General features: G+C 42.9%; 1 protein-coding gene and 1 long non-coding RNA gene across 3 annotated transcripts in view; one reads left to right on the forward strand and one right to left on the reverse strand.

Moving 5' to 3' along the window:
- PTDSS1 (phosphatidylserine synthase 1) overlaps window positions 1-23,843 on the reverse strand; it is a 64,910-nt gene extending 41,067 nt beyond the window's left edge. The window contains exons 1-3 of one of the 2 annotated variants that reach the window (XM_086695270.1): window positions 23,536-23,842; window positions 12,482-12,573; window positions 1,042-1,086 (exon numbers count right to left, since the gene is read on the reverse strand). In XM_086695270.1, coding sequence (XP_086551396.1) covers window positions 1,042-1,086; window positions 12,482-12,573; window positions 23,536-23,714 — 316 coding nt within the window. In that variant the 5' untranslated portion in view covers window positions 23,715-23,842. Of the gene's footprint in view, window positions 1-1,041; window positions 1,087-12,481; window positions 12,574-23,535 lie in introns of both variants that reach the window. The other variant, XM_086695271.1, reaches the window with a different exon arrangement.
- Window positions 2,100-6,499, forward strand: LOC147571979 (uncharacterized). The gene is made up of 2 exons (XR_015246684.1): window positions 2,100-2,585; window positions 6,263-6,499. It is a non-coding gene; the product is annotated as an uncharacterized LOC147571979 (long non-coding RNA).
- Window positions 23,844-23,846: the final 3 nt, after the last annotated feature.

Consider the following 23,846-nt stretch of genomic DNA (forward strand, 5'->3'; position numbering starts at 1 on the left):
TCCCCTGACCTCAATCCTTGCATGCTAGATCCTTCTTGGCATTCAGGTTTCCACTAAGCATCCTTCCTTCAAGGCCTCCTTGCACATTCAAGTGAAACCAGCCACTGAGTCATCGTCACCTCACATGGTTTTAATTAACTTCCTAACACTTAGTGGCATCTGATATTTTTTGGTTGTTGATTTGTTTAATAGTTTGTGACAGCTGTCCTCCCTCCTTGTGACAGGAAGGGCCGCTCCTGAGGGGAGTCCCCTGTCTGTGTGGCCCTCCCCTTCAGCCTCAGGACCACAGAATCCCTGCCACACAGAATAAACACCTACTGTGGTTATGAATAACGCCCCGCTCCACACACAGAGTTACTTATGATGTCTGAAAGTTCAAAGAAAAATAGGTGACCTTGAGCAAAATATCCATTTTTAGGGTCCTTTTTGTAACACTACATTTTCTGAACCTAAAATAATTTATTTGATATCTTATTTAGGCAGGACGAAGCCAACAGCTAACATTTGAAAAGACGTGTTTTAAGTCCATTTAGGGGATCTATTTGTGGACTAGAAATCAAGTAAAAATAAGACACCCAATATTTACAGATGTTTATCACTAATCCTCATTTCAAATCAGGACTCTCTGCCTAGAACTTCTCCCTCTCTAGGATCTTTCCTGTTTTCAGTACCTCCTGGCTGCTGACAGGACAAATGGGCTCACAGCACACACCGGAGCTTGTACCAGCCAAGAGCAATGTAAAGGTGCATAAAGAAAAACAAGCCGCATCCCCTTACGTCAGACCTGTGCACAGTAAGACACGACAGCATGCGCGGGGGGGCGAGGAGATCTGAGACAGTTCACACGTATGAGAATCTGAAATTACCACCGATACGTCTGCTTTATGGCAAGGAATTTTCATAAAAATTTATATTAAGAACACCAAAAAGTAAAAGGTCATAAAGTTCTACTGTACAGCAGTAAGTAAAACTGCTATAATGATACACAGAAAAAGGATTTTAAGTAAGATATATCTCTAAATCTACCAATGGGTAACTCACCGAAAACCATTCGCCACAAGGCTGGATGAGGTCGAGTAAATGGACCTGTAGATGGAAAAACATTGGGTTAGAGCGAACTGGTTTTAAACAAAAACTAAAAGCAAAGTGGTCTCTACAGAGATTTAAAAAAAAAAAAAAAAAGGCTCTCTACTGTTAATTTTTTTTTCCACATAAATACTTTTAGGTTGAAGTCTAGGTTGAAATGTTTTTATTCGCATTGTAGCAACTGTCACTACAACTGTTAACAGGTACCAGTCTCCACAACAGAGGTTTCTGTTTTTAAAGCTTTGTCTTTAGAACTCAGACCGTAATTTCCCACGGAAACAACGTTACCACAGTGAGCAGGTTACCAGGATGCCCTGTAAGGGTTTGGAAAATACTACAGTTTCACAAGGAAAATCTCCTGCGTGCCCGTGTGTGTAGCCTGACACAGGGCAGGGGGTAGGTTCTGAAAATTAAACAGGAGAAACACTACTTTGAAAACAAGTGAGGTGGGGTTTGAAATGGAAAACAAACCCTTGGAGCACTGGAACACACTAGTGCAGTGGCTTCTGATCATGAGCCATGGTAACAAAATACTTTGGACACGGCAACCCAGTTCAGACACACAGATGCAACTCTGGCACCACGAAAACAAGTTTTACAGGATGAAACTTACTCTTACTATAAGGGACACACCAATACTTTCTCTTCTACTTTATTCCTTCAATAAAGAAAAGAAAAGAAAAGAAAAGAAAAGAAAAGAAAAGAAAAGAAAAGAAAAGAAAAGAAAAGAAAAGAAAAGAAAAGAAAAAGAAAAGGAGAAGCAAGCAAGTTGGGCCTTGATCCACTAAACTGAGTTACCATCCACTGAAAGGTTACATAGTTCGCAAATGCTGAAAACACTGCTCTCATGGGCACCTGACCTACTTGGGGCTGCCCACCCCGTTGGAACGGCCTTCCAACAGACTCTGGGCGCACTTCCAATGTTATGAATCCCACATCTCCCAGGGAGATGCCAGAACTCGCTGCCCTGCCCTCTTCATAACTGGGGCTTAGTTTTTCAGTTGCCCCTGAGCCAGACTTGATCTCAGGAGCTGGTGATACAGATGTTAAGTATGCTGAGCTCTCTCCCCAACCTGTCCCTCTGCCGGGGCTGGCATGGACACTCATGATGGTGGCAAATCACTGCAGAGTGCACACTGGGGTTTCCTCATGAGACCAGCTCTGGGTGATGTGCCAGTTTCTAGGAGCTTAGCCTGGGACCCAGCCTCCTAGCCCTCCCAGGAATCCTCCAGCCAACATCCTAGAAGTCTTTTTAATCAGCAGTCAGCTTCTGTTGCTGGCAACCTGGAATCCTGTCTGAAGGAAACATGACATTGTAATTTTTATTCTGGAACTCATCCTGAATTATCCACCTCATTTTTAAAAGATGGCTTTGAAACATACTGTAACTGCTTTCTTTTGATGGATCAAGTTCATATTAGGAAAAGCAGTGAGTTACAAGGATCCCCTACCATCCAAATCTAGTCAGTTCTGGAGCTTACACAGTGGCAGCTCAGAAGGTGAGTTAGGTTCGTGCAGGACCCTTCTTTATCCAGAAATATGATGTCTGAGTTTCAGATGGCAAGTAGTGAGGGCTCAGAGTGAGGGATTTAAATAAGATGTCTCAAAATCTGATCCATTTCTGAGTTCTTATAGCAAAGGCTCAGACAGCAAGGAACACCTGCATTCTTTTTAACTGGCCACTTTCTTCTCAGAAAGGCACAGTGAGGCACAGAAACCAGGATCCGTTTCCAAGTAACTTAACATGGCTACCCTTCTTCAAGTCACTGGAAAACTGATGGCTAAAATGGTCATCATTTAAGTAATTTTCTCTTCCAAATTCTCTTCTTCACTGCTGTTAGGTGACAGCTCAACTTGTCACCATGAATGACTTTTGTATTATGGTGGCTGTCTGCTTTGCAAGTATTACTTCATCCAAACCACTGAATTAACCTTTTAGACATAACATGGGATCCCAGCTTTCTCTACAGTTTCCTCTTGCAAGGTGAAAGTCAAAAATGATATTATTATTTGGCTTGCAAACAGAATTCCATGCCCAATCAACACTCAAAATCATAAAAGAAGGGTTACTCTCAAGAGCATTCATAATAGTACTTTGCTGAGCACATAATGGGGAGCAGTTTGGAGGGTAAGAGACCCCCCACCCCACCCCACCATTGTCTCTCAGTTGTCCCCTCAGTTGACAACTGGCTGATGAGAGTGTATGGTCACTCCCACTTTACAGATGAGGACACTGAGGCATAGGCACTTTCCCAAAGTCACACCGCTCACAGGACTCCACTTTTGGCCTGAGAGCACTTCTGTGCTTTCTGATCAGCTCTGTCAGGCTGGGCCAGCTGAAGAGGACAGAGTGGGGGTGGTGAGTGGGGGGCATTGAAGGTTTGAAGCAGGACTGTCACAAGGCCAGGAGAGTGAGGGGAGAGAAGCAAGCTAGTGAGTGGTGTTTGGAGGTGCTGCTACGTGGAACTGATAAGCAAGGTCAGGAAACACAAGGTCAGGAAGGACAAGGGACAGGATGGGGAACTGATGTAAGTTCCCTCATAAGTCCATCCAAGGTCATCTTCAGCCCATGATCACTTGAAGAGTAGTCTTCTGAAAACAGAACTTGGCCCTCTCTTACCTCACCCTATGCAGTGTGTCCAGGGTAAATAAGAGGAGGGGGTGGTGGAGGAATTTGGGGTTGACGGGGCTTTGCAGCTCTCCTTAACCCAACCGGGACCTGCTCCGGCTCCAGGGTATTTCTCTCTGCCAGTCTGTGATTCCTGTGACAGGCACATGTTGTTCCAGAATCAGGATGAGAATTTTCATCTTACTGCAGTTGGTTGGTGTTGTTGTTTTGTTTTGTTTTTTTTAAGTCTTGTCTTGACTCCTCGCTATTGAATCTTTCCCCATTTTCTCCAGATTTCCCACTTACACATTGTAATATCACATCACAATATTTCCGGAAAAAAATGCTAATTTTTAAAATGCCCTTTCAGTTTTGCAAATCGAAATGCACTGAAGGGATCTGAGAAAGGCTTAAGAAATCTGGTGTGGTAGATTTCAGAAAAGATGTTGCTCTGCCCTGAACCAAGCAGGTGGGGAGTAGTGGTATCTTTTGCCTCTAAAAGGTGAGATGTGGCCCTGGAAAGTAAGGTGACACCTTCAGCAGCTAACTGCAAAACCAAATCCAGGCTTTATTTCAATGATCAAATCTGCCCACTTCTTTCGGAGAAGACACTTTCAATATTTTGATGTCATATTTTAAGAAGTACACTAGGAGCATTACTAAGATTACCAACTTTATCATCAAGGATGTTAATATTGCTGAAAACATTATTTTGCTTTTTTAAAAATGGAGGATGAGGCTGGTGTCTTTCTATATTTTATTATAAACCCTGACACTTATGCTCACCAGATTACTCACATTTGGCTAATCCAGTCAGGTCACCTTTAAAGCCATGCTTCTCACAGTGTTCATCTGCCCAGACATGTTAGCACTGCCTACAGCCTTCCTGCAACGTTCACTTTATCTCTATCTTCTTTCCCGACAGACTGTTTTCTCAGTGGGCATGTACAGGCAGGGTCCCCCGTGTTCCTCCGCATGGTCAAGAAGTTAGGGGCGCTCCATATCCTGGTGTGTGTATCTATCTATACTTCATTTCTGATTTGACAAAAGCTGCCTGCAAGAGGTACTCTTCTTGATTATGTGGGAGAAACGGGGAAGGCCTGGCCAGGTCGCGAGGGAAAAAGAAGTGCTGTTTTGTTTTGGACTGTGTTCTTACGGGGTGCATTTAAACATGGCATGGTTTCTTCTCTTTTATCAATCCCTCCATCTAGAACATGTGAATTTTCAATCAGATATTAGGAGTGAGTTTGATTTCAAAAGAAACAGAAATCAAACGTCTTTGTCATGAGAAGACCTAGCATTGAAAAGATCCGACCTCAGAAATTAGAAAATTAGAGGGCCGCCTGGGTGGCTCAGTAGGTTGAGCGTCCGAATTCGGCTCAGGTCATGATCTCACGGTTCGTGAGTTCGGGCCCCGCATCGGGTTCCGTGCTGACAGCTCAGAGCCTGGAGCCTGCTTCCGATTCTGTGTCTCACTCTCTCTCTGCCCTTCAGACACGTGCTCTGTCTCTCTCTGCCTCTCAAAAATAAAGAAAACTAATAAAAAAATTAAAAAAAAAAGAAATTAGAAAATTAGAAATCAGAAAATCACACACACAAAAAAAAAAGAAAAGAAGATCACAGTTTGACTTGCCAGCAGCCTGTTAGTCCCAGGGAAAAACTAGGTTTAAGGGACCGAACCTCAGGGAAGAATAATTCCTTTAATCAAATTCAGGAGCTGCCTCTCCAAAATCTGTACATCTGTGTCCTTGGGCCTCTTCAACCACATCTTCTCTTCATTACCACTGTTTTTCAGCTTTAATGAGGTATAACTGACAAGGAGTATTACTTGAAAAGTTTAAATTCCTCTAAGAAAAACCTAGAAAAGGTGAATAAAATTATCTTTAAGCAAATTTCAAACCTAAGCATTTTTTAAAGCAGGAGTAGTGGAGCAGGGAACAGAATGGTGGGAGGAGGGGGGGAGAAGACTAGGCTTTTGTTTTAAATTTAGGGGACAGGGAGCCTTCTGGATCCCCTTCAAACCTCAAGGAGATGTGGTTAACACCATCTTAGCTCAGAGAAGTCGAATGAGGCCAAAGGACAGACAAAAGGATAAACTCAGGAAAATCAAGACATACTAGTATTTCACTCTTCTCAAAATACCTTAAAGAAGTGCTGAATGGCATTCCTCTTGCAGACAAGGAATGGGGAAGACAGGGCTGATTCTGTGAGCTTTCTTCCCAGCAGACTCATGACTTAATCCCACAATTACCTACTGAGAGGCCCCTGTGGGCCAGGAGCTGTGGGTGAGGATAACGCTTGCACAGTTTGGGTAGGGTGGCGGTGGGGGTGCAAAGGGGAGAAACAGTTCAAGGAAGCCCTCAGACACTGGAAAAGTACCCCTGAAGGTCACCTGTCGAAAGAAACCTCACAGCCAAACAGGTTTCTAGATTTCACTGCACTGACAGAGTGATACAGTTATAATCACGCTCTAATGATACAGGGGTGGAGTTAAAAGCTCACTTCTACCTGAGTGTCAGTTGCTATAATGAGATGAAAGCAGCATTTAAGAAACTTTTTTTTTTTAAGGGAACTGAAAGAGAACAAGAGAGAAGATGGCAGGAAAGCAGCAGCATGAAGTCAATATCAGATCCTCCTTCCCTGGCCTCGCCTCAGGGTCTTTCCCTACACATCCTTTCCCAGGCCTGAAGGAAGGAACTCGAGAACCCACCCCAGCCACTCACCCTGTTGACGCCAAGTGAAATTCTGTTTTGAGTGTCCACGCCTCTCCCAGATAACTCAGTGGTAAAGTCTAAGCCGATGGAAGTAATCCTGTTTCCCTTTTATTCCTTTGGTCACTGAAGATCTATCAGTGCCTACTCCTTTGGACAATACGAATTCCTGTCCTGAGGTCTGCTTGGGGAAGAGGCACAGGGCTCAATTCTAGTCAAAGAGAAGTGAGGACTAGTGTGCTGGAGAGTTTCTAGAAAAGGTTTCTTTACTCTTAAAAAGATCTACAGGTGGGGCGCCTGGGTGGCTCAGTCAGTTAAGCGTCCGACTTCAGCTCAGGTCATGATCTCACGGTCTATGAGTTCGAGCCCCGCGTCGGGCTCTGTGCTGACAGCTCAGAGCCTGGACCCTGCTTCAGATTCTGTGTCTCCCTCTCTCTCTGACCCTCCCCCGTTCATGCTCTGTCTCTGTCTCAAAAATAAATAAACATTAAAAAAAATTAAAAAAAAAAAAATCTACAGAAGAGGTGCCCTCCTCTTCCTTTGGATGTTGACCGTGACCATATGTTCAGCACTCAACAGCTCTCTCAGGATCATTAGCACAGCAGAGAGCAGCACCAACATGACGACAGGGGAGCAGAAGAAGGCAGAGAGCCTGGGTCTTCACATGCCGCCGAGCAGCTGAATTAGTCAACCCTGGAACCACTCTATCTCACAACTTCCAGTAAACATTCTCTTTATTCTTCAAGCTATTTTGAAATGGGCTTCCTATTACTTGGTGGCCCAAAGCATCCTGTTGTAGAACACTATGGAGAAAGTCAAGGGCTTTCTTTCTTATTGAGACTCTACAAAAAGAATCACGGGGCCCCCCTTCCTGAAGGAGCTGCCTGATGCTACCACACAGGTAGTACAGATGGACTCACACAAATGAGACATATGGATAGCATCAAACTCAGGCCTGCAGTCAAACATGCAGGGCAGCCTCTGCTAGGTCAAGGATAAATGCATCTGAAGTTGCCAAAACAGAGTCATTCTGGGAATGCCATCCACTGCAGGCACTGCCCCAAAACTGCCTTTCAAGGAGAAGGCTAACGTTGGGCTCTGTTTCTCCCATTCATTTTCATTACTTAATCTAACAATTCGTGCCAAGGGGGAGGAGAACGGAAAATAAGGTGACAGGACTGGAGCAAGAGGGGGCGTGTGCACTCAGCTCAGGAAGCGGTCACCCGGAATCGAGGCTCCCAGGAAGGCCTGAGGTCTAAGTGACCACATAGCCCAGACCACCCTTTCCCAATGGCCTTGTAGTTCCCCCACCATCAACACCAGCACCCCCTAAAGCCAGCCCGCACTTGTTGTTGTTGTTCAACAACAACATTCTTCAATGTGGAAAACTTCTAGTTTCACTAATCTTTTGGGAAGTGTGGATAAGTGGATCTTTAGAAAACAAGGCAGACACGTGTTTGCTATGCACACAGGGCTTCAAGAGAATCCCTCTAAAAACATGCTACACTAGCGTCCTAATCCTTCTTACATAGAAGATTAAACTGCCATTGCCCCTTTCTGTATCCATCTAAAACCTTCTCTTTTGGCATGCTCTGCCTACGTGTTCTGCAGGCACACACAGACATGGAAGGGGAAGGATAAGGCAGGAAGTGATGAGAAAAAGAAAAAGAAGGAAGGTTCCAATTGATCTGCTAACTCCGGCTGGTCACAGATGACATCTGGGCACCACAGGAACGTGGGCACCACCACCAACCAACTTCCGCAGGATCGAAAGCCACTGCGTACAGACCAACTAAGAACCTAAGACCAACTAAGTACAGACCAATTAATACCATAAGACCCTTTTACCTGGGCAAAAGAAAAGCTAGACACTAACAGAGAGGAACAGAAGAAAAAGAAGACAAAACCACATAGGAAGACAGAGACAAAAACACATGCCAGTGGATCTAATAGGGAGAAATGACAAGGACAACAGAGACTAAAGGAAAACACAGGAGCCAAGGCCCTACCAGCAAGCTGACATCAAATGGCTGGGTGACCTTTCATGGATGAACACGTTTCAGCTTTCACAGCTGTAAACTGAGCAGGCTGAATGAGATGAGCCTTATGGGTCCTCCCCACAAAGTCCACAAGCCAGGATAAGAAAAGCATAAAACAAACTTCACTTTTATCTTCCCAGAATGAAAACAATAGCACAGTCCCACAATGAGACTGAGTAGGTGGACTCTGAAGATTAGAGGACTTCATTAGGAACAGAAGAAAAAAAGAGCAGAAATCATATAAAATGTTCCTTGCAATAGACTTAATCCCCCAGTCCTCAGGGCCTTTGGTACCTGAAGAAAACCATCTGCTAATGAAGCCCCAAATTCAGCTCTTGCTGAAGCCTCACTGAAGGGATGGCTATAAAATCATGGTTATTGAGAGACTAATCTTTGAGAATCCTCAGACTTCTAAAATGACACTGGACTCAGAAAAAGTAAGTGTAAAAGAAAAAAAAAAAAAAAGGCCGAAAAGAAACCGTCAAAGCCATGAAGAAGTTACTGTTGAGAACTAAGCAACAATTAGCACCCAGCCAAGAAAAGCTGAAGACTTGAAGAACAGACCTGACACCTTTGATCAGTTCTCTGAGCACCTATCATGCCTTGACTGATATTTAAAAAGTAGGACAGGGAAAGACTAGATAAGAAAGAAATAAGAACAAAGGGTACACAGCAATAATGGTCATGGCACTGACTAATGACGTAGAAGTAAGCAGTGGGCCCTCACGGGACAGGAGAGGTAGAATGGCTAAGGGGAGGAATGGCAGTCACCCCACCTGAACTGTCACCTATATACCCTCCTTTGGGGCTCACCATCTCCCTGCTTTGGGCTGTGTTCTCATGTCACCTTTGCACGAAAAGGCCAGGTTTCAGAGCTCAAGGAGACCAACCACAGACTTAGGTGGTTCATGTATGTAAAATGCTTCATGTTGCAAGTGATCACTTAGCTATCCTACAACATAGGACCCGTGAAAGAGGGGATGGGTTGCATAATGTCCAAGCTCTCCTCTAAACCAAAAATTCTGAGGTTTTGTGTGTTTGAAGAGGAAGGGAAAAGAAAGTTGGCAAATAGCCAAAACGCTGTTTGACAAAGGGGACTTTTCCCAGCCAATGTCATGGACATCTTATTGTCGTACTCCAATAATTGTGCATTACCAGAACTCTCAATCATCATGGAAAGGCCAAACTATGTCTGTCATATCTGCATAGGGTGTGCAGGTGTTACAGACTCTCGGCAAAATGCATTATGTTATAATCCTAACCCCTAAAGTGAAGATTTCTGTTGGACTCTTGTACTTTTGGGACTCTTGGACCCTACAGGACCAGACCATAAAGCTACTTGGCTGTGAACATTTGCTATTTTTTAAGACACAGGAAGAAGACCTCAAAGGTAATTGGGAGATTATCTGGGCTGTCACTTCCACCACAGTCCTCAGAGTGCATGGGCCACTGGGTGGGGGGGGGGGCAGGGACGGGGGGAAGGGAAGCTCCACCTTGGTTTCTAAAGGCAAGATAAACACCCAGCAGACCCATGGGGGCAGGCTAGACTCCTTGCTGGGCAGAGCTATGGAAGCAGACTATTATTACCCCAGTAGGTCTGGAAGGCAGAGCACTGATCCAAAAAGGATTGATTCTTCTTCTTCTTCTTCTTCTTTTTTTTTTTTTTTTTTTAAGAAAACTCTACTCCCAACATGGGACTAGAACTCGCAACACCAAGATCAAGAGTCACACGCTCCACCAACCTGAACCAGTCAGGTGCTCCCAGGATTGATGATTCTTGAGCTTTAAAATCTCACAGAGTTTGCCTTCCTGATTTTGAACTTGCTTGGGACTTGTCACCCTTCCTTCCTTCCTATTTCTCCCTTTTGGAAGAAAAGAGCTTGTCCCACTGCTATATTTTGTAAGCATGTGCTTGGTTTCACAGGTTTACAGCTGGAGGGGAATTCTGCCACAAGATGAATCTTGTGTTGTTTAAGCCATCCAGTCTAGGGCATTCTGTTATAGCAGCCTGCACTGACTGAGACAGCAGGCTTTCACATCTTGAAAGGTTTCCACTAAAAATAAAATTTAATCTAGAAGCGTGAGTGGTTGGAGAGTTAAACTCAGCTGTCAAATAACTTAGTTATCTAAAACAACTCATTCTCTTAAGAATTCAGTCATGGTTTTACTGGTTGGATTATGTTATCAGCAAAAACCACGTAGTGTTATGTAAGATTAAGCAAACATACAGAACGAAACACTATTGCCACGATCTTGAAAAGACTGAAGGCCTTGCCATGTGTGATACTGTGATTTATAAGAAATATATATTTGGTCTTTGTGTCCTTTTCTGGCACAGATCTCCTAAAACCATTGATATCTTCTAAGTGATGAGGGTAATGCATGTTTTTTGCTGTGTTAATGAGAACTCAAAGGCACCTAAAGATGGGGCTGGTTGCCAGTAGAGCCAACCATGTGATTAGAGGGTTGGAACTTTCAGTCCCACCCCCAGACCTCCAGGGAAGGGTGAGAGGCTAGAGATTGAGTTGGATCCCCAATGGCCAATGATTGGATCAATTATGCCTATGTAAATTAGGCCTCCATAAAAATCCAAAAGGTGGGGTCTGGGAAGCTTCTGGGTTGGTGAACACTTTTCTGATGCCAGAAAAGTGGTACACGGAGAGAGGGCATGGAAGCTCCTTGCCCCTTCCCCCATGTCTTATCCTATGCATCTCTTTATTTGGCTGTTGATAAATACCCTTTGTAATAAACTGGTACTGTAATCTAGCGAGTAAACTTATTTCTTGAATCCTGTGAGCCACTCTAGCAAATTAACTGAACCCAAGGAGGGGTCATGGGAACCTCTGATTTATAACCATTCGGTCAGAAGCACAGGTGACACTCTGGACTTGCAATTGGCATCTGACATGGGGACAGTCTTAAGCTTGAGCCCTTAACCTGTGGGAACTGATGCTAACTCTGGGTAGACAGTGTCAGAACTGAGTTGAACTGTAGGGCAACCAGCTGGTGTCTGAAAATTGCTTACTGATGGGGGAACACCTCCCCCCGCCCCAGGCCTGCTACTATCCCCCAACACACATATTTTGGAATTGGCATTAGAACGTAATTACCATGGTACATTTCCAAGCAGCAATGAGTAACATTCACAATGAGCTTCTTATATTATACATTACATCTACTGAAGAGACAGGAGGATAGAGAAGAAACACACCCTAAAGTATGATGTTTGAGTACGGCCCATGGAGCATAATTCATAGGTAAGACTGAACAATTTCAAAATATCTAAAGTGTAAAAGAAATAGGCTACAAAAAGGAAGCATTTATAAATGGTTACAGAAAATAAGTAAGCATATTCCAGGGAGAAGGTACAAAAGAGAAATAAGAAAAAGTAAAGCAAGGGACAATTCAGAGGAAAGGGATGAATCCTGAGTATGGCAGATTTTTTTTTTTTAACAGACTTTGCCTCACTCTATAATCATGATGGGAGATAAAATTCACTGTAATAATGGTCTTTTTTTTTAATCCGATGATGAAAATTAGTATCTCAAATGCATGATCAGCAAAGTTTACTGTGATAAAAAGATCATCTGGAACAACACGTTATTTAAGTAATACTCATCACAGCACTGACCCTGTCATTAGCAAAAAGGACTAAATAATAATTGTGTATTTTTATGACTCAGCTGATACAGCAAAAATAGCAACAAGAACAACAGCGGACACTTATTAAGAGCTTACGATTGGTCAGTCACTACTCAGAGAATATAACATGTATTAGTTTATTTATTTAACCCTTTCAACAGTACCTACCTGTTATTTCCAACGTACAAAAGAGAAACTCAAGCACGGTGAAAATGCTAGGGGACTTCCCCAGGACCACTTCTAGCAACTGGCAGAAGGGGCAGTTTGCCTCCAGGGCCTGTGCCCTAACCACCACAGATTAAGTTTTTACTCCACTTTCCAGTTTCACCTTTTAGGTGGCATGCATCTCAAAAACACCAAAAGGATACCATGCACAGGAGAAATACGTCACTTACCATTGGGAAAAGCTAACACACTGATGATAAGAAAGAAGAAAACAACAGAAAGGATACCCCTCCAGATGTTGTCTTCTGGGACAGAGTCATCCCTGAAAGCAGAAAAGAAAACACTGAGTATTCATTTTCGGATCTAAACAGACGACATGATTGGGATTGTTAACTTCATTTTGCTGAGCAAAGTCATTACAAATACTACTTATCATTCACTATCAATTCCTAAAATAATACCATCTTATAATAAAGTCCAGTTCTTACAAAAAATGCCATTGGCAACCTTGCACACCAACATACATTCTCTTCGGACAAACATTTGAGAATCACTGTTCTTTTTTTTTTTTTTTTTAATGCCCAGGATGTCAAAAGGTAAATGCTTTTTGATTTCAAGAATCACTAAAGATGACCTTTATGATATAGACTGTGCCAAGAAATCTTTTAGAAGTCAGAAAGAAAGCATAACATTATAAAGAAGAAAACATAATGCAATGAGATTATGTATCAATTCTTAAAAACAGGCAGTTGACTACCTAAGGGATGAACAAAAAGGGCGAAAATGTTGGGCAATAAGAAAACACCAGAAAATGATACTTATTAAAAGAAAAATCATTAAAAACAGAATATAAGACTTAAAGTCAGACCAGAAGCAAAAGAATTATGAAGAAAGGGAATGAGTTTCTTCCCTCTGCGCTTGGTCATTTCTAATCTATTGCTGTGTTTATCTCCTCCATAACCCTAGTAACTTGAAATGATTCCACTTGTTGGTTGATATGTTGTCTGTCTTCAATATAGAAAGTAAACTCGGGGATTATTCTCTCATTGTATCCTCAAAGGCTGGCACATGGTAAACCTTTGATATTTGTGGACTGATTATTTATTAGGAAGAAAATCTATCGTATGAAACCAAGTAAAATTCCCTTTGGGAAATCTGATGGCAGAAAAAAATTAAGGTTCTCACTGTTTGCATTTAAAAAAAAAAAGGAGAGTCTAGTAACATATTTGGGGTTCAAGAGAAACCAACAAAAGAGGGAAAACAGAAGTATAAGACAGAAAGATTTTGTGAATTGTTGATCATTATTAAGAAGCTTGAGAGAGGAAAGTCCAGGATTTCAGTTTAAAAAGATGCAGGATGAGTAGACAGAAAATAAGAAAACAGAACAGAAGGAGATACTTAGACATAATAAGACTACGAGCAATAAATTTAAAACTGATTTTTGAAGGCTGAGTTTATCAGTGGAAGGACTGCAGTGAAAGAGCTTTCAAAAGACAAAGATTAAACATTACTGAAAAAAGAAGATAAAAACTTTATAAGAAAATCAAGTTAACATACAAAAAAAAATCGAGAGCATCGGGATACATGAGAAGTATAAAATAAAACAATAATGAATTACTATGAACTTCTGTTCAGGCACCCAATTAAGTGATTTCCAGATTCATGAGAGGACTGAACATAAGGCTCTGAGGTAAGAGATCATACAGATACCATTTCTTAAACCATCATCTGGCCAAACAGCACTCATGTTAATGTTGGACAAACAATGCTTAACTGTTAACTTCACAGATCTGCTTATAAAACCAAACTACACAATCAGACAGATTTTCTCTTGCAGCAAGGTGCAATCTTATTTTAAAGTACACCCTAACAATTTAACATCTGCCTAGAAGTTATGAGTATGGCCTTAAAAAATGCTAGCCCAATTATTACTAGGGTATTTGCAATGCCTTTTGGCCTAGGCAGGGAAGCGCCATATCCAATTTCCAGGAACACCAGCTTGTCCTGAAGAATGAATACATACAGGGATTGGGGGGACACAATGTTTTCATTCAGACCAACATCACACTACTGATATTGGCAACAATAACGACCATAATAACAGCTCCTGTTTATCAAGTATTTACTGTGTGCCAGGCACTGAACAGGCAGTTTCTAAACATTATTGCTAATTGTCACCCCCCCCTCTGCAAAATGGAGTACTATCAACCATATTTTACAAATGACGTAACAAAGGCTCAGAAAGGTTATGTAATTTTAATTTGCCCAAGGCTACACAGATAAGAAGATACAGAGTTTGCATTTGAAACCAGGTCTTTTAGACTCTGAAGACAATGCCAAATTGCCTCCTAAAAAAATTATCTGTCATCCTAAATCAATCTGATTCATGTTAGATGTACCGGGATGGTAGAAGAGAGTTTGACAGGACATAACGTTTGTAAGTTCCAGATAAAATAAAAGCAAGGCTGAAATAAATAACTGTTGCTTGGGAAAAGGTGAATTGTAACTCATACTGTATATCAAAATATACTCTGGACATTCATAGAATAAAAAAACTAAAAACAAACAAGAATGGAAAAAAGTTCTGGAAGAAACAATGGGCAAATTAAAAAAACAAAACCAAAACACAACCATCTCAGAGCAGGGAAGACCCTTCTAAAATATGACACAACCCAGAAATCATAAAGGAAAAAAACCGGTCAATCTGCACAACAAAGAATCAACAAAGGAAAAATGATAAACTTAGGACTTCTATCAAGGCAAAGAGTTAACTTCCCTAATACACAAAGCACTCCTCCCCAAATCAATTAACAGAAAGAACAACAAATGGACAAAGAAAAACAAATAGAAAAATGGGCAAAGGATATGAAGAGACAGTTCAGAGTGAGAAATCCAGTGGCTCTCAGGCAAGTGAAAAGATGCTGAGTCTCACTCATGGTTAAGAGGTGGACAAACTAAAACAACCGCGAGAGACCATTCTCTATGAACCTATGAACAAAGGTAAAAATTGAATGACTGAGTTGGAGAGGATAAACAGGAAGTCTCTCTCACATTGCCAGTAGTAGTATAGATTGAAACCACTTTAAAGTAGGGCAATTTGGCAACATATTAACTTTATAAATGCACATACCCTGTGACTCAGCAACTCCATGAATGAGAATTTATCCCACAGCTATACCTTCATTTATGCAAAAATGACATATGTACAAGGTTGTTCACTGTGGCATTATTTGCATTAGCAAAAGAGTGGAAACAAGCTAAATAAGTGTCCACTGATAAAATCAGTGGAATCAGGGAATCCCATCTCATAATGAAATACTGGGCAACCAAAAAAAGACTGAAGAAGCTTCCTGTAAGTTAACTACTACAGAATAAGAGACATCATGAGATAAATAAAGCAAGTTGTAGAACAGTGAGTTTAGGAAGCAAATATTCTCTGTTCAAAAAAGGGGGCACGTGTATGTGCATGTAACTTGCAACTTGTACAGATAGCTGCAGGTCTCACAAATCTACCCAAGAAATGGCAACACTGTTTCCTCCAAGAAGAAAAAGGAGGGAGGGAGACTTTTCTCCACATACTCTGGTTAATGGATTTCAAGCAATGTGTATCCATTATTCTTTTTTTTTTTAATTTTTTTTAACGTTTATTTATTTTTGAGACAGAGAGAGACAGAGCATGAACGGGGGAGGGTCAGAGAGAGAGGGAGACACAGAATCTGAAACAGGCTCCAGGCTCTGAGCTGTCAGCACAGAGCCCGAAGCGGGGCTCGAACTCACATACCGCGAGATCGTGACCTGAGCCAAAGTCTGACGCTCAACCGACTGAGCCACCCAGGCACCCCAATATCCATTATTCTTTACCAAAAAAAAGGTAATTAAAATTTTACCTAAACAAATGGCTACAGCAAACCAGAAAATCAGTCTCTACTTGAAATTACTTGCTAGTCAGAATGCTTGAAAATATACATCAACATGAAATTCATAAAAACTTAAGATCAGTAATAACTAAGGATATAAAACCAGGGTGCCCACCTGGCTCAGTAGGTTAAGAGTCTGACTTGGTTTCAGCTCAGGTCATGATCTCATGGTTGGTGAGTTCAAGCCCAGCACCAGGCTCTGCGCTGACAGTACAGAGCCTGCTTGGGATTCTCTTTCTCTGCTCCTCCCGCGCTGGCTCTCTCTCTCTCTCTCTCTCAGTCTCTCTCAAAGTAAATAAATAAACACTTATAAAATGAAACTGCAATTTTGTAAATTTTGAGCAGCTATATTAGAAAGGATCAAAAGGATGGCTTAGTTGTTTCAGGAGGGAAAAAAAAAGGCTGCTTAAATCTGAAAAAAAGTAGCAGTGGGGTCTGAAAGTTGGCAGCCTTATATCTAATGAGGGGGAAAAAAGCATAGCAAAGATAGACAGCAGGGTTGTTAGATAAACTGAAAATGTACAGTATAGGAAGATCAGACTTCTGTGACCAATGATTGGAGCGTAAGCAGGTGATCTTCAGAAGGAATGTGAGCCCCATCTGAGCTCAGCCTCACAAGCAGCTTCTGGAGAGTGGAAAGGGTGTTCCCACCGCACCTAGAACAGCCCCTTACAAGAGGTGGGTGCACAGAAAGAACTGAATGCATGAATGAAGCATTGCCCAGCACCCCCAACCCCTGCCCCATCAACTCTCCCTGCCCTGACAACCTTGACCACAGCCCTGACTTCTTCCCAAGGTCTACTGCAGCCATCAATGACAAATGTCTCAATCTCTGGTGCTCTGAACTTTCCAAAGAACTTCCTCAGCTGGCATTTTCTTTTAACTGCTTCACAGTTTTGCGGGGAAGTATTATCTTTACTCGAAGGATGAAGAAGATAAAGCTCTTTATCTTGCCCACAGTTACACACAAATAGGAGGCAGAGTGGAAGTAGGAGCCAGGGCTTCTGGAATGCTGGCTCTAGGTCAAGATTGCTACATTTACCAAAATGATACAAACAGACAAGCTGGGGAGGGGGGACAAAGTCCTTTTCTCTCTGCCAAATTTAGGAGGTGCTCCAGAAGTGTGGGGAGGGGGGTAGCCCCAACCACATACAGTAAAACTACTGAATGGGCAGATTATAATAAAATTGTAATTTAAGCGCCAGTGGGCACAGGTCCCATCTCATTCCTCTGAGGTACCTCCCATGCCCAGCACAATGCTTTAGCACACGGCAGGCATTCTCAATATGGTGGGTGCCAGAATGAAAGAGACGCTATGGCTGAGTGGGGCCAGCGACTCAAGTCACGAAGGAGTGAAGCACAGCCTGAGGCCATAGAGTCCACTAACAGTGACTTTACTGTCCCAGTGCTGAAGGGCCAAATATTCAAACACCTCAACTCCTTCTGCAGAATGCTGTTTCTACCCAGAGAGGAGAGAATGTCCTAAAAGCAGGAAAGGTTTAAGACAAGCTCTGAACTTAAAAAAAGTTTGCACTCAGAAAAGTTTTGGACTCAGATTGTGTCAGTTTAATGTCTGACCATAGGCAGTGGGCGAGGAAGACTTCAGGAAAGCGAAACAAACTCCACGTACTCACAGACCATCTAGACAAGGCTTCCTCCCCGGGGCCGGGCAGACAGGAACCCTTTATCACGACTCCTAAGGCTGCTAAGTGGGTTGTCCTCCCTCCCCACATCTTCTCCTTCCCTTCCCTCTAATAGGAGTCCTTGAAATTGAGACACACAGGTAGGGTCATGTTTATAAGGTTGGTCACTGTTAAGGATCCTCTCTCCCAATGGAGAACTTAGTCCTCGGTTACATGGTAGATCGAGGTTAACTAGCTTTGGTATTACCTTTAAAGACTATATTCATTTCATTTTACAGTAAGTTACAGTCCTTGTCAAGAATTATAACTTAGATAACTAAAGGAGAAGAGTGATTTTTAAGATCTTATTGGATAAATGACTTCTTGCATTTTTATTCATTTAGCATTTTCCGGGTGTGCATCTTGGGGTGATTAAGATATTTGGGCTCAAGAAACTGATGCAGTAACAACTATTACAACACCAATAAGAAACACACAATAATAAAAGGTATTTGGAAGTATATAAACATGTCTTCCCTGTGCTTCCTGAAACAATCAAGAAAGGTGCTCAGGAAGGAGCTCAGGACACCATGGGCAGGCAGGAGGTGCCGGGAGGCGCTCTCCCCTGGGAAAGAGCTGCCAGCCTGGCACTGGCTGTGGGGCCGGTGAGCCATCCGGGCCTGCCGTGTGCCCTGTGTGCAGGTGTTGTAGGGAAGGCAAGGCTGGAGAGGCAGGGATACTTCGTGATGGAAGGCCTGAGTCCAGCCAGCATTTCCTACAGGTGAGGGGGACGTAGTGACAGACAGTAAGCAGGGGACAGATCGGGTCTCCCCTTTGTCTTAGAAGGTCATGAAGGCAGCAGTGTGGAGGCTGAGTGGGAGGGAGATGGAGTAAAGGTCTGGGAGCATACTATCCCGAAGGATAAGAGGATTGCCGAGCCACGGCCTGGGCCTAGGAGGGAACACAGCTCTGAAAGGGGTGAAGGCCCTGTGAGACCTGGTGAAGATAAACTAGGTGTACTCCAGGTGAGCGGAGACCTGGACTACTGAATTATTGAACTGAATTAAACAGGATGCCAGGGCCAAAGGCTCAGGAAGCAGTCCTGGCTGACTGGACAATGTCTGGTTTCTGAATTCAGGGAGGCTGAAAACCTGCTAACTTCACTAGAGAAATCTGAGGCTACAGGGATTATATCACAAGACTAACTGTATTATACTTGGTAACAGAATTACAGCTCAAATGCTAAATACCACGTAGCAATCCCTAGGCATGGAATCTCTCTGAGGTAAGGCAGCATCAAAACCAAATGAACATCTGAAGTCACCCAGGAACCTATTTCCTACAGAAGACCCCAAAGAAATATAGGATACATCTTCCCCTCCAAGGACCTTGTAATCTTATTGGGGACCTAAAACACTAGACATAAATATAAGAAAGGATATAGAAGATGCTTACTTAAATCCAGCACAAAATAAAATCCAAATAGGAAGTGGAAAAGAGAAATATTAAGATCACTGTTAAGTGAACCTCTTCAGAGGGCACCACCCAACAGTGGTTGGTGACCTCAGGGTTGGTTGAACCCCAGCACACAGCCCTGTGGACCATCACTTCATAGAACTGGTGTCAGGGAACAAGGACATCGAGGCCTTCCGTTAATGAGAGAGAAAGAACATGATGTACATAAAGGAAACAGAACTAAGACAACTGAGTCAGCAGTATCAGGAGATGTTTTCTAATGGGATTTATATGGTCTAAAAGGGAAAGAACAGGGAAGGCTGGCAGATATCCATGAGGGAAACTGACAAAGAAGGCAGAACTATAGTTCTTCCAAATCCACCGAAGGGAAATAAGGTAAAAACCATTATTAACAAGCAAATAAGAATAAATAAATCAAACGTCTGTCCACTTCCCTGCCCTCACCTGCATCCTCAGCCTCCTATCAAGGAGAAAGCTAGCACAGATGGACAGCGAAGCGCTTAGGTACAGCAAGCTGTAGGAGGGCAATCTCCTCTGCGTAAGGGACGACCGGCATGGTTGTCGGACGAGAGCTCCTGGACAGGTGGATGCCACTGTTTCATTGCCAAGTGCCTCTTAAGGAGGGGGTGGGCTGCTATGAACGTGTTAGTAGACTTGGGTGTTTTCAAATCTAACGTTTGAGTTTTTGAACCTAAAGCCATTCACTATTTCCAAGTTCGCCAATCTCTGAAAGCAGAGCAAATATGAGGCACCTTAGCAATTATACTCTGAGCTCAAGGCAAAGGTTCTCCTGACCCCATTGTGGCTGAACAAACTTCCAAAATACGTGCCAAAGCATTTATCTTATAAAAATACTTATCCTAAAATGTGGCAAAATGAGGTTAGGGAGAATGATTCAATGGTACCCGGCTTCGTTTTTAATGACAGTGAAAGAGACAGGAGATTTAAACGCTACGATTTAAGAGTGAGTTGACCTAGTTGCTATTTAACAAAAGAACTACTTGACAAATCCAACCCTGTCTCCGACTTCTGTGCATGGTATCTAATTCTTCACGACCCTAAATTCTTGCTGTGTCTCTACAGCATGTGACGTGACCCAGTACTGTTTCTCGCCGACTGCTGCTATGGCACCCTGAAAGTATTCTAGATCACTAGTCTTTGAAAAACAAACGTTAAGGCATATTTTGAAAGTTTTACTGAAAGAATTGCAGTGAACAGTCATCCAACTAAAATCCTGTTGTAAAATAAGTACAAGGTACTGGAGACAATCATTACAAAAGAGCACAGAATGAATAATTTTCATTTAAGTCATTACTTTCAATCTTTATGGAGAAAGAGCGATCACTGTAAGGTCCCACTTTAAAGGATCACAAATCATACAAAAAATGAATAAGAGATAATAAGTACCAACTACATTAATGGTGCTTATAATTTTATATAAGGTGAAACTGGTTATTAATGAGTTCTTCAATATACGACTTCTCTTTATGAAACTATTCAAAGAAATAAAATGATGAGGATTTTTGGAAAAGACCATATAGCCTGAGGTTTAGATTATACCTTTTCCATTACTTTTGACAAGCTGTCGAAATTCATATTCTCTGCTGCAATTTATCGACGGCTTTGGCAGAATATGCTGTAAAGGGGAAGTTACAGAAGACTGCGACTTTCTGTATTAGAAAAAAGGAAGAAAGATCTATTCTTAGGGGGCCTAGAGTAACATTAAAGATAAAAGGTGGAAACAAACTGCTCATTCTTGCTTCTCATTTAGAATAAAATACCGTAACTACTTTTCTTATTTCCAAAGAAACTCCCGCACTAATTACATCATTGCCAATCCACACAGGAGATGAGTTAAACCAAAGCTAATACTAAACAGGCATGTATGTTATCCAAGCAAAGCAACGTCCACTATTCCAATGCCTTCATCCCTTTTGTCAATAATAGAGCATACTTCATCCTCATTCAATGAGAAATATAATCTAGAAGGCATTAGCATACAATGAAATGATGTAATAGTAATAGATAATGTTTACTAAGCACTTAACTATTTGTCATGAACTGAGCTAAACACAGATTACCTAAAAAAATGAATTAAACCCTCATGCTAGACAATCCTATGGAGTACTATTAGATATTTTCATTTTACATATAAATAAGTAAACTATGGCTTAGCAAAACTAAGTGGCCACATTACTATTAAGTGGTAAATCAGATGACATGACGAATGAAGTATTTGAAGGGAACCATAATTAGGGACAAGAATGAGTATTCTCCAAGGCTAGAAATAAGTTCTTGGTTGGATACTATGGAAATACCTGGTCTTAACACACTGCATAGCATTAGCAGAAGACTTTACAATAATAGCAACTGTATCCCTCAATCATTAAGAGTAATCATTAAGAGTAATTATTGTTATGTATTCCTTATAGGTAGATTTATGCAAATAGATGAACACAAAATAGGAATGAAGAGTCAACTGGATTCTGGAAGTAAGAAACACGTGTGATGTGGAAGAATATTATTAGTTTTATGAAAATGTGAAAAATTTCAGTGATTCTTAATGGAGGCACCACTGGCACTTAACATGTGTGCATGTGTGTTTATCTTGTATGTGTACATGCACACACATGCATTTATATAGGGGACAATTCATTCTTTGCTGTACACTGCTGTCCCATGCGTCATAACACATCTAGCATCCTTAATCCCCACCCACAAAACACCAGAAGTTCCAATGCTTGTGACCACTCAATATACCTCTGCACATTGTCTGCTGACTTGGACTGAGAACCATTGATTGTCAGACAAAAATACTAAGAGAAGTAATTGACATTAATTGTGCATCGTGTAGGAGATACTCTTAAGTGCATTCACACATATTCACTTAATACCCATAAACCTGTATGAGGTAAGTACATATTTTATCCCCATTTTACAAATGTGGATCAGAGAAAGGTTAAGTAACTCAACTAAGGACACACAGACACTTCTGAAGCCAACAATCTGGCTCCAAAACTACACTTCCCTGGGTTGATCTTTTAAAACATAGCAGCGTGATAGGCATGCCTTTCCTTTCTTTAAAGAGGTTCATTCAGAAAATACAAGTCCTTGTAAGTAGGACCCACCGTGCGCATGTCATTATGAACAAGGGATAGAATGGTTCCCTTGCTTGGGGGTGAGGGGCCATATGTTCAGTTGAGGGACAGTTATATGATGTAGGTATCAAGAGTTGGGCTGGGTAGTTCTTATGCACAAGTATATATTAGAAGAGCTTTGACCGTATGGGGATGTGTGTGTGTGTTTAGGGAGAAAGGAGAGTTGTGCTATATTGAGGTTTATGTGTTTTATGTATCACTTCCACAGTATTTACTATGCACCAGACACTGCTACAATTGCTTGACGATATCTCATTTCAGCATATGTGTTAGATGATGAACCAGGCAGAGTGTGCACTGTGTGATACGCAGTGGGCTGGTGTTTGTATAGCAATGTGCACAACAGGTGACAGGTACTGGCTGCGCTGGAAGGGGAAAGGTCAGCTTTGATAGGTGTCTACATCATTTGTGTTGTGGTATATAGATAGTCCTGTTTCAGGCTGGGGGAAGGGTTATGCTAGATGGTCTGTGTGCCACACTTACAGGAGGTGCTGCATGGGAAAGGCTGTGTAGTGCAACTCACATGTGCATTTTGTGCATGGCCCGTAGTGCTGAAAACTGGAGGCGATCCAAGGGAAGGGATCCAGGTTGTGCCCTGGGCCCGTGTATGGTACGTGGAGACGCTGTGGACCGGTGTGCTTTCAGCCATGTAGCGGTATGTGCTGAAAGTGGTGCATAGGAGATGATTCATGCGGTGTGCTGGGTAGGGACGGGGGCTGGAGAGGAAGGGGCCGTGTCGTGATGTGTGCGGGGAGGATGCTCGGTGCGATAGGAGAGATGGGGATCGCTCTAGGTGACTCGCGAGTACGCCTGATATGGCCCAAAGCGCTGTACAGGAGGGGGTCGTATAGGGTGGAGGGTGAGGGTGGGGGTTGGAGGGTAGGGCCAACGCCAGTCCAGAGGAGCTGTAGGGCAGAACTAGCTGCGTGTGCAGTGAGACACCGGGCCGGTGGAGGAACTGACGGGTGGAGGGTCTGCGAGGGTGTACGTGGAACAGCCAGCCGGATTCCTCACGCAGAGCTACACTGGCCCATGCTCCTCACCACCGCCTCCCGCCGGCCCCTTCCCTTCGCCCAAGGGCGCTCCCTCCGCGCGGTTCGGCCCGCCTCACCGGGTGAAGGCGAAGTACATGAGGCTGACGATGGTGAAGCTGAGCAGGGTGATGGTGTGAGGCCGGTAGAAGAAGTCGATGGTGATGTCCTCCACTTGCTGCTCGTTGATCATCCGGAAATGCATCTTGTAGTTCACATCATCTTTGCTCAGGGTCCGGCTCCCCACGCAGGACGCCATGGCCCGCCTCCCCGTCCTGCGGCGGCGGTGGCGGCCCCGGCCCGTGAAGGCTGGGACCCGGGAGGTGACGAGCCGCAGCGAGCGGGCAGCCGGACGGCGGGGCCGAGTCTGGCGCGGAGCACAAGCTGGGAG

Source organism: Puma concolor, chromosome F2, assembly GCF_028749965.1.
Source record: "Puma concolor isolate L17-30 chromosome F2, mPumCon1.1.hap2, whole genome shotgun sequence".
Taxonomy (NCBI): domain Eukaryota; kingdom Metazoa; phylum Chordata; class Mammalia; order Carnivora; family Felidae; genus Puma; species Puma concolor.